General features: G+C 35.2%; 1 protein-coding gene across 1 annotated transcript in view; it reads left to right on the top strand.

Moving 5' to 3' along the window:
• Positions 1 to 17,372, top strand: part of LOC309659012 (solute carrier organic anion transporter family member 4C1-like) — a 69,833-nt gene that overhangs the window by 11,317 nt on the left and 41,144 nt on the right. The window contains exon 2 of the mRNA XM_082458334.1: positions 3,044 to 3,307. Coding sequence (XP_082314460.1) covers positions 3,044 to 3,307 — 264 coding nt within the window. The remainder of the gene's footprint in view (positions 1 to 3,043; positions 3,308 to 17,372) is intronic.

Raw genomic sequence — 17,372 nt, forward strand, 5'->3', positions numbered from 1 at the left:
GAGGGCGGTGGGCCAGCGGGGGGCCGGCGGGGAGGAGAGGGCAGGTGCGCCGCGAGCCCGAGGGGTCGACGCGCCGAGCTAGGTGGCCCCAGGCTTGGGACTTGGAAGCGCTCGCACCGACGTCAACCTACGAGGTTCAGGTATCTACATTTTAGCTTCTCTTTTATGGAAACATTTAAAACTTGCCATACAAGCTTTTTCTCTTTAGTGTTCTACCTCAGTCTAGCCGATTCGATTCCTACAAAGAAGATGAGTGGAGCCTTCCTTCGGGAACCTTTTGCTGGGGGGTGGGGCGGGGGAGATCCACTGTACGTTACAAAAACGTACATTTTGCTAAACCCCCTTATTAAAAGGATTTTTTTTTTTACGTTGTTTCTGGAAGAGAAGAATTAATAAATTTGCAGTTGAGGTAGGGTGGTTCTCGAAGGAGAAACTTGTTGAAAATATATGGTATCGGTTAGATCTAGGCATTCGTGTTTTGTGAGTATAGTTTGAGTGTATTGGATGCACACGTGGAGCCCAGTGAGTAAATCCGCAAAGGCTTCAGGCGTTGTTAACTGGTAAGGCAGTTTGTTCAAGGATCTCTTTTAGATTCTCTCGGGAGTTACTGATAAAGTCCAGGTTTTATACCTTCAGGAGTTTGCAATCTAAGCCTGATTTGGAGGAGTGAGTAGTAGGGCCAAGGGACAATGACTCTCCTGAAAGAAAGCATGCGGGGAATGAAAGAAATGGGAAGTTACACTAAGGCGACAAATTAAGGAGGGGGGCATTAAAGTGTAGCATCTTCAAGGACATGCTGATGGTTAGCTAGAATTTGATGGTATGTAGATATTTTTTGGTCACTTGAGTCATAGTTTAAAAAATATTTTGTAAAGAGGCAATCAAGGACTGATTGAAAGAAATGTAATAAAAAAAATTTGGGGGAGGAGGTGGGTTGAAATTGCTCTTTTTTAAGATTAACAGAAGACTATATCTAAATATATTCTTCCTGTTCTTATTCCTGCTCCACTGTCTTAAAGCAACTCAGTGTCCCTTGCACAGGTTAGGTGCTGAGTAAATATTTGTTGATTGTGAGTCTGCAGCTCTTCTACTAGCAACAGTTTTGTGCTAAAGAGTTACTTCCTTTTCCACCTTTCTTGTCCCCGCCAAAGTTGGCCTTCTCTCAACATCTTGATCTCAGTTGTCCAAAATCAGTGATTGTGAAGCATCTTAGTGTCAAGGGAATGCAAAGTTCAAAGAAATTGGACACAAGTAAAAAATTCCTTGTCTTGTGTATTATCTTAAACGTATTCTGAAATTTCAATATGATTCCAGAATATATAATTTTGCATTTAATATAAAATATTGTTTAAAATTATTATCGAATATAATTGAAATTCTTAGAGAAATGTGTCAAGTTTAGCCTGGAGCTACTCTACCTAGAAATCTCCAATTTCAGGAGCATAATCTGAGATGAAAGTGACCCAGTAAGTTCTTATTTTGGTTTAAGTCTGAATGACTGAAAACATTATTTTTGTGTTTTTCAAACAAGATCCTTCGGAAGACCATTTCCATGATATAGTAATAGGTGATTAATTGGTAAAAAAGACCCAAAACTTGTCAAGTGAGTTTACTTAACCCAGCACTTCTCAAAGATAAACAGGATTTCTCTTAGCACTTAATTGCCTAATGTACCTCATAGCTTCATGCATTTACAATAGACAACATAGTATGCAATGTTTCATGAAATTTCTTTTTTTTAAAACAAAGTTCTTGGAACTTGTGTAGCATAGAATTCACATTGAGATCATAGGCTTAAAGTGCTATATTTCCATAAGAGTTTGCAAATTTGCTTTCTTAGAAAATTTTTTACCATAAAAACAGTGAGTTCTAATGACTGACTTTTAATCAGTATGGCAAGTGTGTCGGAAAGTTGATTTTAGATGGGACATTTTCAAATTCTCAGACAACCTTATCTCCTTATAAATGTGTCATTCCTAGGAACCTTAGAAGTTTTATCTTAAAACATCAAGAATTATAAATTGGCTAATAAATTTATTAAACGGGCATAAAAGTAAAAATCATGTTAGGACTTTTAAAACTTATATGAATTTTCTTGAAATACATTCCTAGTTACAGCCTTGATAAAGCAAAATTTGAAGAGATTATAGAGATCATGACTTGGATATACTCTTTCTATTAATTAATGAATGAAAACAATTCATGGTAGCCTCTTAAGTAAAAGGAATAATCAGTTAAAAACTTCATAATTTGATCAGATGCTTTTTATTTTCACTTTATAGTAATGTTTAAACTTCTGTATATTTAATCTATATCCAAACAGAACATTTTTGTTGTCAGTCAAAATTGGATTTTCAGCTTTTCCTTGTTTATCTTGTATTCCTTCATCATGGTTATAATGAGCAGATGAAGTATAAGGGTTTTTTATTTTTCTTTTTTCTGTTACTTTGCCTATTATTTAGAATGCCAGGGGTTAAAATAAGACTTTTAGTTTGTTATTTTTGCCCCAGGAACTTTTAAATGATAACTTTAAAGAGTGCTAGAAGAAAATAGAGGTTTGAGAATTCAATTTCACCTTTCTTAAGACTAAGTCAAGGATCTCATGTTATAAATATGTTTAAAGATTGAGTAATTTGAGCAGTTTTAGTATTTGACCTCTCAATCACCTGTACATTCTGTACTCTTTCAAGCGAGGTCCATGGGTCTATGCTACACCTGGAAACTCTCTAGCAAACCAGCCTCATGAGACTTTACCAGTCTTTTTGTCATTTAAAGAAAAATGAAGTTAGTTATAATTCAGTATGTGATAAGCATCAATTTTATTTAACATCTGAAAATTCACAAGTGTATAATTTAAAAGTGAACTGATTTGTAAAGGAAATATGTTTGGCTTGCTTAGCTTTGAAACTTTGAGATTTTTAAAATTGGTACATTTAAAAATATCAAAAGAAACAAACAATCAAATTTTAGTATGTTGTTAATAATCATAATCTATATGGTAAAGTTGTAATAATGCACTTAAATTTCCTCTTCTCTCTTTTAGGTATGGTGGTAAATGGCCTAGTAAATATTAGCATTTCCACTATTGAGAAGCGCTATGAATTGAAGAGTTCCCTGACAGGCTTGATATCATCAAGCTATGATATCGCATTCTGTTTGTTGTCTTTATTTGTATCATTCATTGGTGAAAGAGGACACCAACCAAGATGGCTTGCATTTGCATCCTTTATGATAGGATTGGGAGCACTTGTATATTCATTGCCAAAATTTTTTAGTGGAAAATACCAATTCGGGTCCCTTTTTGAAGGTAAGTTTCTGTTGTGTTTTGCTTATTTTAAGAAGTAGTATGAAACTATGTTATACTGCAACTCTATATTGCAGCTCACTTGTATGGGTAAATAGGGTAAGGGCTAGTCTCTTCCACTGCTCACTGCTTTGTTATGATGTGAATTGTGTTAGGAGATTACTGAGACAGATTGCACATTATTCATCCCTTCAGTGGTTCTCCAAGTTTTTAATCCTCGAATACTCATTCCCTATATTATACACAATCTTCCTCAGAAAAGACGTGACTTGTTTTGGTTTGCAGGTGGTGTGACTTCACTGGGGTTCTAAGATCTAGTTTTTCCCTTTATGGTTTTATTTGCTGTGCTTATAGCTCTGCACCCTGGACATGTTGACTCCTGATTTGAGAAAGAGAGGTAAAACTTATAGGAGAGGGTCTTTTCCTGAGAACTGAAACTAGCTTTACTTTTGACTCTAGTTTAGAGACACAGAACTTCACGAGTTACCTAAAGTGTTGCTCTGGTCAGTACATTATTTAAAGGCTCATAAAGGAAGTTTGATTATTTATATTTCTTCCCTTTTCTTTCCCCCAAAGAATCCTTTTTAATGGAAAAACGATTATGGTAGAGCCCAAGAAATGTGCTAATGAAAGCAGACCTTAACATTTTTTGTCCTTCCTGAGACTTTTAATAGCAAGTATTGAAATAAAATCAGAGGGCTACAAAATCTGAAGTTTTGATAGGTTAGGTAAGTGAAGAAAAGGCTTATAGTAAGAAGAAAGGAGAACTGGGGCCTCCTGCACAATAGGCATTATTTTTAAAAAGTTAAGATTGTTATATTTGTATTAATTTTGAAAATTCATATTAAAGTGTTAACATTTCCCTAAATCTATTTCCCAATTATAGAATGACAACAAATGGGAAAATATTTTCAATAACAAAGTATATATCATGCAGCATGGTTTTAGGAGTGCACTTATTTAGAAAGAAGACTTCATTTTGGAAATAAAAATAGAATATGCAAGCATATGGCCCAAGAGAGGATGTTTTAAAAATGTGATACAGTTTGGAATGAATTGGATACGGTGAATGTGTTATCAGTAGAAAGAACAGTTACTAGATTCTAGTATATTATCTAAGATTCCACAGGATTTTATCAGGCCAACTTCACATACTTTCTCTGGGGGTAGATTTGGGAAAAACACATGTAGGCTTTAGTATAATACCTTTGAAATCTTAATTTCAAAGAGGAAAGGGAAAAGCTGAATTTTAGTCTGTCACACAAGAAATACGAAACTGAGTCTATGATAGCAAAAATATTATTGTGTCTGTAGTATTTAGGCGTTGATCTTTGTACTGAATCTAATCCCTCATTTTTCCAGTTGATCAGATGCCCTGTTTGTTCTTAAAGTATACAGACTTTGTTAAAAAAAATCTTTGACTCTCTAAACTAAAACATAAACACTTAGTCCAGTGCAGAAGCCTGATTCGTCCTCAGCCGTCTTCTTAGCTTTTTCTCTCGCCATACATGTGTTGAGTTGCAGCCAGTCTGAATAATTTATATTTACTAAAGGGAAATGGCCACAAATTAAGGTGTGTTTGTGGCCAGAGATGAAGCCAAGAAGGTTGCTGAAGCCAGGTTATAAACTTTTAGTACATTATTGTATATTGTGCAAGTTTTCACCAAATTCATATTGATATTTTTCATTATTTTAGTTGAGGTAGATTAGGTAGAGGAATTGGCTGATCTGTAAAATTTTTACTCTAAATTAAGACTCATAATTTAAATAATAGTTTATCTGTGGCAAATAAAAGCAAAAACTCAGGTTGCCCTTACATTATTCTGCCATTCGTTATGATGAATATTTATTGATATGGACTATACATGATGCTGAAATAATAGCAGGGAAACTGTTTCATGCCCTCTGGATTTTATATACTAGTGGGAGGAAATACAAAATAAACAAACAAGATAACTGAAGATTGAGGTGAGTGTATAACAGAACAAGTAGTGTGAAGTAATAGTGTACAAAAGGGAAAATTTGTGGGCAAGGAAAGGCTATTGTGATTAAAAACTGGATAATGAGGACCCAGCCAAGGAAGATGATATCCAGGCAGGAGAAAAAATGATCACGGGCTTTGGAGCAGGAAACAGCTTGGCTGGTTTTCGGAATTGTCAGTTTTGGCCAGCATGATCAAAGCGAGGGAGAATGTGGCGTGAGATGAATTTGAGAGGCAAGTAGACCCCAGTGTGAGGCATTTGGATTTTCCTTCAAGTGCAATGGGAATTCATGAGAGAGTTTTACACAGGGAGGTACATGATCTTATTTATTTATTTATTTTTAAATTTATTTTATTTTTGCTGTGTTGGGTCTTCGTTTCTGTGCGAGGACTTTCTCTAGTTGTGGCAAGCAGGGGCCACTCTTCATCGCGGTGCGCGGGCCTCTCACTATCGCGGCCTCTCTTGTTGCGAAGCACAGGCTCCAGACGCACAGGCTCAGTAGTTGTGGCTCACGGGCCTAGTTGCTCCGCGGCATGTGGGATCTTCCCAGACCAGGGCTCGAACCCGTGTCCCCTGCATTAGCAGGCAGATTCTCAACCACTGCGCCACCAGGGAAGCCCTACTTATGTTTTTAATTGATCATTTGGCTTCTGTTGTTCTGAGGCACAAGAGTAGGTAGGAGGAAATCACCCAGGAGGTTTTTACTGTAGTTCAGGTGAGCAATAAAGGTGGTTGGGATGGGGTTGATAGCAGTAGAGATCTAGAGGAGTGATTGATTTTCAATGTATTTTATTTTTATTTTTTAATGTTTATTTATTTATTTATTTCTTATTAGTCATCCTTTTTTTTTTAAAATTTTTTATTTGTTTATTTTTGGTTGTGTTGGGTCTTTGTTTCTGTGCGAGGGCTTTCTCTAGTTGCGGTGAGTGGGGGGCCACTCTTCATCGCGGTGCGCGGGCCTCTCACTGTCGCGGCCTCTCTTGTTGCGGAGCACAAGCTCCAGACGCGCAGGCTCAGTAGTTGTGGCTCACGGGCTTAGTTGCTCCGCGGCATGTGGGATCTTCCCAGACCAGGGCCTGAACCCGTGTCCCCTGCATTGGCAGGCAGACCCTCAACCACTGTGCCACCAGGGAAGCCCAGTCATCCATTTTATACACATCAGTGTATACATGTCAATCCCAATCTCCCAATTCATCACACCACCACCCCACCACCCACCTTGGTATCCATACGTTTGTTCTCTACATCTGTGTCTCAATTTCTGCCCTGCAAACCGGTTCATCTGTACCATTTTCTAGCTTCCACATATATGCGTTAATATACGATATTTGTTTTTCTCTTTCTGACTTACTTCACTCTGTATGATAGTCTCTAGATGCATCCACGTCTCTACAAATGACCCAGTTTCGTTCCTTTTTGTGGCTGAGTAATATTCCATTGTATATATGTACCACAACTTCTTTATTCATTCGTCTGTCGATGGGCATTTAGGTTGCTTCCATGACCTGGCTATTGTAAATAGTGCTGCAATGAACGTTGGGGTGCATGTGTCTTTTTGAATTATGGTTTTCTCTAGGTATATGCCCAGGAGTGGAATTGCTAGGTCATATGGTAGTTCTATTTTTAGTTCTTTAAGGAACTTCCATACTGTTCTCCATAGTGGCTGTCTCAATTTACATTCCCACCAACAGTGCAAGAGGGTTCCCTTTTCTCCACACCCTCTCCAGCATTTGTTGTTTGTAGATTTTCTGATGATGCCCATTCTAACTGGGGTGAGGTGATACCTCATTGTAGTTTTGATTTGCATTTCTCTAATAATTAGTGTTGAGCAGCTTTTCATGTGCTTCTTGGTCATCTGTATGTCTTCTTTGGAGAAATATCTATTTAGGTCTTCTGCCCATTTTTGGATTGGGTTGTTTGTTTTTTTAATATTGAGCTGCATGAGCTGTTTATATATTTTGTAGATTAATCCTTTGTCCGATGATTCATTTGCAAATATTTTCTCCGATTCTGAGGGTTGTCTTTTCGTCTTGTTTATGGTTTCCTTTGCTGTGCAAAAGCTTTGAAGTTTCATTAGGTCCCATTTGTTTATTTTTGTTTTTATTTCCATTACTCTAGGAGGTGGATCAAAAAATACCTTGCTGTGATTTATGTCAAAGAGTGTTCTTCCTATGTTTTCCTCTAAGAGTTTTATAGTGTCCGGTCTTACATTTAGGTATCTAATCCATTTTGAGTTTATTTTTGTGTATGGTGTTAGGGAGTGTTCTAATTTCATTCTTTTACATGTAGCTGTCCAGTTTTCCCAGCACCACTTATTGAAGAGACTGTCTTTTCTCCATTATATATCCTTGCCTCCTTTGTCATAGATTAGTTGACCATAGGTGCGTGGGTTTATCTCTGGCCTTTCTATCCTGTTCCATTGATCTATATTTCTGTTTTTGTGCCAGTACCATATTGTCTTGATTACTGTAGCTTTGTAGTATAGTCTTAAGTCAGGGAGTCTGATTCCTCCAGCTCCGTTTTTTTCCCTCAAGACTGCTTTGGCTATTCGGGGTCTTTTGTGTCTCCATACAAATTTTTAGATTGTTTGTTCTAGTTCCGTAAAAAATGCCATTGGTAATTTGATAGGGATTGCATTGAATCTGTAGATTGCTTTGGGTAGTATAGTCATTTTCACAATGTTGATTCTTCCAATCCAAGAACATGGTATATCTCTCCATCTGTTGGTATCATCTTTAATTTCTTTCATCAGTGTCTTATAGTTTTCTGCATACAGGTCTTTTGTCTCCGTAGGTAGGTTTATTCCTAGGTATTTAATTCTTTTTGTTGCAATGGTAAATGGGAGTGTTTCCTTAATTTCTCTTTCAGATTTTTCATCATTAGTGTATAGGAATGCAAGAGATTTGTGTGCATTAATTTTGTATCCTGCAACTTTACCAAATTCATTGATTAGCTCTAGTAGTTTTCAGGTGGCATCTTTAGGATTCTCTATGTATAGTATCATGTCATCTGAAAACAGTGACAGTTTTACTTCTTCTTTTCCAATTTGTATTCCTTTTATTTCTTTTTCTTCCCTGATTGCTGTGGCTAGGACTTCCAAAACTATGTTGAATAATAGTGGTGAGAGTGGACATCCTTGTCTTGTGCCTGATCTTAGAGGAAATGCTTTCTCTTTTTCACCATTGAGAATGATGTTGGCTGTGGGTTTGTCATATATGACGTTTATTATGTTGAAGTAGGTTCCCTCTATGCCCACTTTCTGGAGAGTTTTTTTCATAAATGGGTGTTGAATTTTGTCGAAAGCTTTTTCTGCATCTATTGAGATGATCATATGGTTTTTATTCTTCAATTTGTTAATATGGTGTATCAGATTGATTGATTTGCGTATATTGAAGAATCCTTGCATCCCTGGGATAAACGTCACTTGATCATGGTGTATGATCCTTTTAATGTGTTGCTGGATTCTGTTTGCTAGTATTTTGTTGAGGGTTTTTGCATCTATATTCATCAGTGATATTGGTCTGTAATTTTCTTTTTTTGTAGTATCTTTGTGTGGTTTTGGTATCAGGGTGATGGTGGCCTCATAGCACGAGTTTGGGAGTTTTCCTTCCTCTGCAGTTTTTTGGAAGAGCTTGAGAAGGATGGATGTTAACTCTTGTCTAAATGTTTGATAGAATTCACCTGTGAAGCCATCTGGTCCTGGACTTTTGTTTGTTGGAAGATTTTTAATCACAGTTTAAATTCATTACTTGTGATTTGTCTGTTCATATTTTCTATTTCTTCCTGGTTCAGTCTTGGAAGGTTATACCTTTCTAAGAATTTGTCCATTTCTTCCAGGTTGTCCATTTTATTGGCATAGAGTTGCTTGTAGTAGTCTCTTAGGATGCTTTGTATTTCTGCAGTGTCTGTTGTAACTTCTCCTTTTTCATTTCTACTTTTATTGATTTGAGTCCTTTTCCTCTTTTTCTTGATGAGTCTGGCTAATGGTTTATCAATTTTGTTTATCTTAAAGAACCAGCTTTTAGTTTTATTGATCTTTGCTATTGTTTTCTTTGTTTCTATTTCATTTATTTCTGCTCTGATCTTTATGATTTCTTTCCTTCTGCTAACTTTGGGTTTCAATGTATTTTAAAGGAAAAAGAGATGGGTCTTTCTAGTGGATTGATTGTGAAGAAGGAATGACTCCTTCATATTTGGTTTGACCAACTGGAGCCATTTACTGTAATGTGGAAGACTGGGTTAGAAAAGAATTGGGAGTGAAAATCAAGAATTCAGGTTTAGACTTAAGTGTGAACTGCATACTATATATCCAATGTTGCAATGTATATTTTTGGACATGTACGTTTATGTAAATGTGCAAGTCATTCTTTAGTCTTCATTCCTTGAAATGAAAATACTGGTTTGAAGGGCTTCCTCATTCTAATTTTTGATAGATAATGGCACACTGACTTTTAGGAAGGGATTTACCAGTTACTCTCCCACAGTCAATATATGAAAATGTCTGGTTGCTATTTTGAAATTTTTACATTATTTTTTATACTTGTCTGCTCAAGTGAATTAACCCACTTTTGCAAATAGGGGATCCTGTAACCAAAAATCTGAGTTATTTATCCAACTCTAAGGAGAATATAGAGGAAAACTGGAGATTTAAGTGAGAAAAGGAAAACAAATTAGTTGAAAGCTTTTTGTAAATAAATTAGAAGCAAGGAAATGTATAATCTTCTTAGGTAACATTACATAAATAACCTAAAGAGCATAACATTAAGAAATCATATTATTAATTGAAGTCATACATGTAATTTAATTTGAAACTGACATTGAGAGAATTAACATATTCCCTTGTGTGCTTTTTTTTGTTGCTGTTGTTTTTTTGAACTTGAGGTAAACCAAACTCAGGCTCAGTTTGGATGAAATAATCTCTGTAAGAGGAGATTAAAGTAATGTAATATAGTTTGTAAGTAGAAGAAAACAAAATATGAAATATGATAAGCATGTATAATTTCCACAGGTGTGAGAATTGCACAGAAGGAGGTTAAGAGTCAGCAAAAAGGTAGAAAAATGTGTTTGGAATCAACTTGAATTTTCTATTGTTCTATAAAAAATAAATTAAGTAGGTTTGGGAAAGTATTTTCTTAAGGGAAGTTTTAATGGACACATAAGGTTTAGACATGATTATCTATCTTTGAATGGAGATAACATTTATCAAAGAGAAGTTTTGCTTGTTATCGGACAAACACACGAAAAAGGAAGAATTAAATTTAAGGGAGAAAAATGCTTCTAAGGGCTAATTTTGGTATGTGTTAACTTGAAGATAGAATAATGTCATAAAACATTTTCAAGTAAATCATATTTGCCACTCACTTTTGATATATTTTAGTAGACCATTAACATAACACATCATATTTTAATATAACTTTTAAATATTTTAAAAAATGTAATAAATGAATAAATAAATCTTTACCACATAACATTTTGTTTTCATCCAAGCACTTTTTAATTTCCTTTGGATGAGTTAATTTAATGTTGGTAAACAAAATAACCTTTTCTTCTCTTTGAAACTTTGCGACAGGGGCCATTAGTAAATAGCAATACTTAGGAATTGTAGAGAAGTAATTACTAAATCCAGTAAAGCTCTTTTTCTTTATTGACCAATAGTTGGATAAATTTTCCTAAGTTGTATTATTTTCTTGTTTCTCTTTTCCATCCCTTTCTCTCAAAAGAATTAGCTCTCAACACTTCCCTTTTGCTTCATCACTTAATTTCTAATATTTTAGAAATGGTATTTCAGGGAGAATTCTGCATTAAAGGACTTTGGTTACGCAGGCTGACTACCTAAAAATGTTGAACTAGGAAAATGATTAGAGTGGGACTCAAAGTCAGACTTAATTTTTAGTTAGTGTTTTGTCTTTGTCTTGTATTCTTAAGGGTTTTTTGTTGTTGTTGTTTAATATGGAATGCTTGCCTAGACTGGAGAAGACATAGGGCCAAGAATCTTAGAGTTTTTCAACCACCAGTTCAATACAGGTTGCTTTAATTTTGCTTGGCCTCTGGGAAATATGTGTCCAGTTTATTGTTTACTTATTTTGTAAAGTCAGTTGTGGGCATAGAGACAAAGGTTTCTTTTCATTTCAGGATTATTGCTTTATATTTTCCTTTAAAATAGGAGTTTCACAACCATCATGAAATACTACATACCTTAACGTAGCCAGTTTTTTTGAAATTCAAATGACCTAACTTTTGAAATAGAGGAAACTCACTGAGAAAAATAAGTACGAAAGCATGTGTCAATGAGATGTTAGCACAAACTCTGTTCTGCCCACAGTTATAATTTGCAGATAGGTATAAATTTTAAAATGAGTGGCCTTGAACAAGAGAAAGTAACGTCCCAACATTTCTCAAAATACAATCTGCCAAGCAGAGTTTCTGAAGGTATTAAAATATACAACAGAATATTACTCAGCCATAAAAAGGAACGAACTTGGGTCATTTGTAGAGACGTGGATGGACCTAGAGAGTATCATACAGAGTGAAGTAAGTCAGAAAGAGAAAAGCAAATGTCGTACGATAACGCATATGTGTGGAATCTAGAAAAAATGGTATAGATCATCTTATTTGCAAAGCAGAAATAGAGACATAGACATACAGAACAAATGTATGGATACCAAGGGGGAAAGTAGTGGGGAGGGAGGAATTGGGAGACTGGGATTGACACATATACATTATTGATACTATGTATAAAGTAGACAAATGATGGGAACATACTGTATAGCACAGGAAACTCTACCTAATGCACTGTGATAACCTAAATGGAAGGGAAGTCCAAAAGGGAGGGGATATCTGTATGTGTATGGCTGATTCATTTTGTTGTGCAGTGGAGGCTAACACAACATTGTAAAGCAACTATACTCCAATAAAAATTACTAATAAAAAAAAAGAGTATGTTAAACACAGGTTCCGTAGTTCAATGAGTTTGGGAAAAGATGAAAGTTAAAGAGGCGTCTCTATTGCATCACTGTAAAAGTGAATGCATTGTGTGCCTCTTTAGTTAGGGAATATGATATGTATAGTTCTGAACTTATTGGCCAGGAACTCCATTGATATGCTTATCCCTTTTACCCTGCTTCCATTGCTTACTTTACATTTTCTCCTCCAGATTAGTGTTTCAGCGAACAGACTTTGGGAAAATCTGCTCAATGCTGTCTTATGTCTAAGTATGTGATTTTGAAGCCCTTGTTGAATTTAGAAACTTCCTTATGGCCAGCACCTAGAACAGCGTGTGATAGATAGTAGGTTCCTGAGGAATGTTTGTTGAGTTGTCAAATATATAAATGAACGACTGGATCCCTTCAACGGAGGCATATTAGGAGTCTGATGAATTGTCCTTCTGTAGAAGGCAGTAAGAGTAGGTAATGGCAGATAAAGGCGATCTGGGATTCTCTGTTCATATTTTCCATAAACTTGGCTTTATAGAATAAACATATTCCATAAAGAATAATTTTCTTTTGGCCACTGACTTGGGAAGAATTGTAAGTTATCAGAGGCAGAAATTATTTGCCCTAAATGATCTTTATGTGTAAGATTTTGGATCTGAAAAATTTGCAGTATGAAAAAGGAAGCTAAAATGAGAAGCATATTCAGAAATAGAAGCAAAATGCAGTGATATTCTATTTTTGGTTTTCATCTTAAATACTTGCTAAAATATTGATTTCACTATGTATCTACTGTACTTCTAAAGTGGTGATAAAATGTCAGAGTTATTTTTTGATAGAGTGTTAGTAGTGATTACCCTTATTTGTCTTCATGTATGAAATAAAAGGAAATGGCTCTGGTAGGACATTCAAGTGGACCATAGGCAAAGTTGTGTCTAACTAGGTATAATGTATGGGAGGTAATGATTAAGCAATGCTTTTTGCTTACCTCAGAAAGGTTGGTAAAAATGTGGTTTGTGGTAAGAAAGAAATGAGGAAATTCTTTTTGCTTAGTCACTGTTCTTAAAAATGCACAAATAGCCAATGTGTGTTTTAATGTATTTTTTCTCTTTTATTTTAATGCTGTTAGCACATTACATTGATGAAAGTATGCAGCAATATAGCAAGGATATTAAGATCAGACAAAACAGTTTAAATTTTTGCTCAAGCACTGTATGATAGAGCTTTGTGACCCTGGACAAGTTTCTTCAACTGTAAATCATGATGGGGATAGTAACTACTACTTCATAGGAAATTATACACAAATAGTGATAAGGCAGTGCCTGGTGTGGGTAAGTGCTCATTAAATAGTAGCAATGAATAAAAATGATGTTCATGATAATTAAGTAACAGCTATATTAATGTAAAAAAACTGCCTTTCTTGGTTTGTTTACTTATTGTCAAGGGTAGTTACAAGATAACAGGAACAACTAAAAATCTTTCAATATGATACATATTTTTTTTTTAGGTGCCACTTGATATGACATATCTCAAAAGTCTGGCTAAACACTTTCAAAGTAATATATTAGAAAAGGTTTTAATTAGTTATGTTTCCAGGATTGTATTCTTTTTATGAGATAAGAAAATAAATTTATTTGCTGTAGCTCAGATTAATTGGAGCCACTCAATATGACATATTAAATATTGCCTTTTAAATAGCCAAGTTGCCTCTTTCTAAATATTTTTAATTTTTTTCCTAATTTTAAACATGATATGTCCCTTTGCAAGCCAATCAGAAGATAGAAAAATACAAACAAAAATGGAATAGAAGGGAAAAAATGGAATATATGGAATAAAAAAGTAAGGAAATAAAAATTTTTTATAACAGAGCCTAGATAACACTGTCATTATTGTTCAGCCTTTTTAATGTATACACACATTCATACATGTATTCACAAATAGTTATGCATAATTACACTTTTACATTACATAGTCATTAACACACACTCATGCACACACATTCTCACACCCTCTTACTAACCTTTATACATATTCATACATCTTTACATCACATTTTCACATATACGTTCAAATGCACATTTTAAAGAAACAAGATTTTGAACTTATGGTTATCTACTTTTTTTTTTAACTTAGAATATATATTGGATATTGTAAATATTAAAAAAGACAACTACGGAATATTTTTATTTTATTTCATTTTATAGATAATCCATTTAATCAACCCTCCTTTGTTGTGATTTTTATTAATACATTTTATTTTTCTGATTAGAAAAGTTCTGGTCATTGCAGACAATTTGGATAATACTAAGAAGTACAAAGAAAAAAAAACCCAATTCATTATTATTCTTTTCTCAAGGAGAACAACTTTGGGATTGTCTTAATATTTTTATTGTGCCTATTTCTTGTAGAGTTAGTATAATATTTTTCATAGTTTGCAGCATGTGAGCATTCTTATTCTTGCATAGCATTCCATTTTATATTTTAATGATTCTGATAAATATTTACATTTTAAAAGTTTTCCATTATAAGTCACCTCATGATAACATTTTTATGTTTCAAAATTTTACTATATTTTGGGAGTTATACAGTATTTAACGTTTTGGAGTTGGCTTTTTTCATTCAGAATAATTCTGTGAAGACTCATCAGGGTTGAATTTATCAGTTGCTCATTCCTTTTTATTGCTAACTAGTAAGTATTCCATGGTATGGATTTACCATAGTTTGTTCAACCATTCACCTGCTAAAGGACATTTGGATTGATCCCGGTTTTTTGGCTATTACAGATAAAGTTATGAACATTTGTGTACAGATTTTTGTGTGAACATACTTTTTAGTTCTCTGGGATGGATGCCTAGGGGTAAAACCAATGGGTCGTATGATAGTTCTCTACTTAGTTGTTTGAGAAACTACTGTTTTCCAGAGTGTGCCAATTTATATTCCCATCAGCAATGTATGAATGATCCAGTTTATCTGCACCCTTGCCAGCATTTGGTGCTGTCATTATTTTTTATTTTAGCCACTTTGATAGGTTGTAGTAAAGTCTTATTATGCTTTTAATCTGCATTTCCCTAATGGCTAATGACGTTGAGAATCTTTGCTTGTGCTCATTTGCCATCTGTTTGTCTTTCATGTAATATCTTTTCATGTTTTTTGCCCATGTTCTAACTATATTGTTTACCTTTTACTGTTGAGTTTTGAAAGTTACTTATGTATTCTAAGTACTAGATCTTTGTCAGATAGATGGTTTGCAGATATTTTCATCTCGTTTGTAGCGTATCCTTTTCAACCTCGTAACAGGGTTTTTCACAGAGCAAAAGATTTTAATTTGGGTGAAGTTCAATTTATCACTTTTTTCCTTTTGTTGTCGAGTCTAAGAATTCTTTCCCTAGTCCTAGATCCCAAAGATTTTCTATTTCTTTTCTTCAAAAAGTTTATAGTTTTCCATTTTCCATTTAAATCTGTGATACATTTTGAGTTGATTTGACTCTCTTTGTATTTCCAAGTAACATTCTCTGTTTACTCCTTTTAAAAACAGAAATGTGTAACTAATGTATTTGTCACAATAATCATTACCGGTTGGAAAGGGGAAAATACACAGGAGTCACTGCTTCTGAGAAATCCTGAAATCCCACTGGGAAGCAGTCATGCTTGTTCCTTGAGTAAACTCTCCTTCTGCTTCTTGGGAGGGGCTTCATAGTTCATTGTTCTCTGTTGGTCTTTTTTAAAAATTATCCTTGGCTATATTTAAAGAGGGCAAATGGAGAATATATTACTTAGATGCTTAGAAGCTGTATCAGCCTGTTTCTTGCCTGTAGAAATTTGGGAACTAAGGGTCATTTTAACACTCATTCTGTCATAATCTCTCCTAGAAGAGGTTAATGGTTCATCTGATAGTGCAGATGTTTCAAAAACTAATTGATTCATGTGTATGTGCCAATAATCACACTCATAGTTTTGCATTATGTCTTGTCTTTCTTAACCTCCTGTCTCTCTGGACTTAATTAAGCTTGTCAGACTAATGGGAGAGTCATACCCTTAGGTACTTTTCCTTGAGCCATATTTTCCAATTAAAAGTATTTGCTTGGGGCCACCTTAATCCATTCAATGGCATTAACAGGGAGTGGGGCCATAGCCTTGATTTTATCTACTCCACAGGCTGTTTTAATTAACCTTTGTTGCTCAAAGGCTTTCTGAGTTCTGAGTTCTGGAACAAGATAAAGTTCTTGCAGCAGGTATGGACAGTGTTTATGACAGTGTTTATGGCAGACAGGGAAGATGTAGGAAGCCTTGGGCAAGTCTCCAATAGGGAAATCCCAGTGAGGACCCCTGGGTTTTTGTAGTAAGACCAAGCTTTTCTGCCTACCTATTTCCTTTTGAGAAGCAGCTATTGGTTTGCTCCTAATGCTGGTAAACAGGATTATGAACAGCGTTCAACCTGGACTCCCCATCATGCAGTGCATGTTATCTACTGTAACAAATCATAAAATTAGACATGTGAAAATTAGACATCTCATTGTTAAATGAATTGGTAGATGCAAGCAGATTTGGAAGGCACAAATAACTATATAGGCAGGTATCTCATACTACTAGCCTACTTGTTTTTATTGACTTTCACTTCCTTCTTTTTCAATGGAGAAAGGTTATTATAGGCAGATGTTAGCATGGTCTTACTACAAAAACCTAGATGTCCTTATTAAAAGGATCTCACAGAGTTCCTTGTGGCTGGCTAACAGAGGAGGAAGAGATGTAGCCTGGTTTACAGTAGGTTTTTGCTGGCACCCACCAAAGATGAACATTTTGAAGAAAAACCCCAGTCAGGCATGTCCCTAAAAGGCAATGGTCAGTGGAAATTTTCTTGATAGAAGGGAAGCCCTGAGGTACAGATTTATATTGATTCATGCACAACACTAATAGATAAGCTGGCCAGTCAGAAGCTTGGAAGAAAACAAAAATGAAAGTTGTTTACAAGGTAGGAGGAGTTCCAGCCAAGAGATTTGTAGTATGCTTCTAGGCATGGGCCTAGAATGTAAAGCTATTTTTGCCACATGTTAATACTCACTTGAGGGCATCCTTTGTAGAAGAGGCTCTCAATCAGGAAGAAAAGATGGTCTGTCCAGTGAGTGTCAATCAGTGTTTTTACCCAGCCACTGTGGTGCT

The sequence above is a fragment of the Balaenoptera physalus genome, assembly GCF_965194825.1.
Source record: "Balaenoptera physalus genome assembly, chromosome: 3".
Lineage (NCBI taxonomy): Eukaryota > Metazoa > Chordata > Mammalia > Artiodactyla > Balaenopteridae > Balaenoptera > Balaenoptera physalus.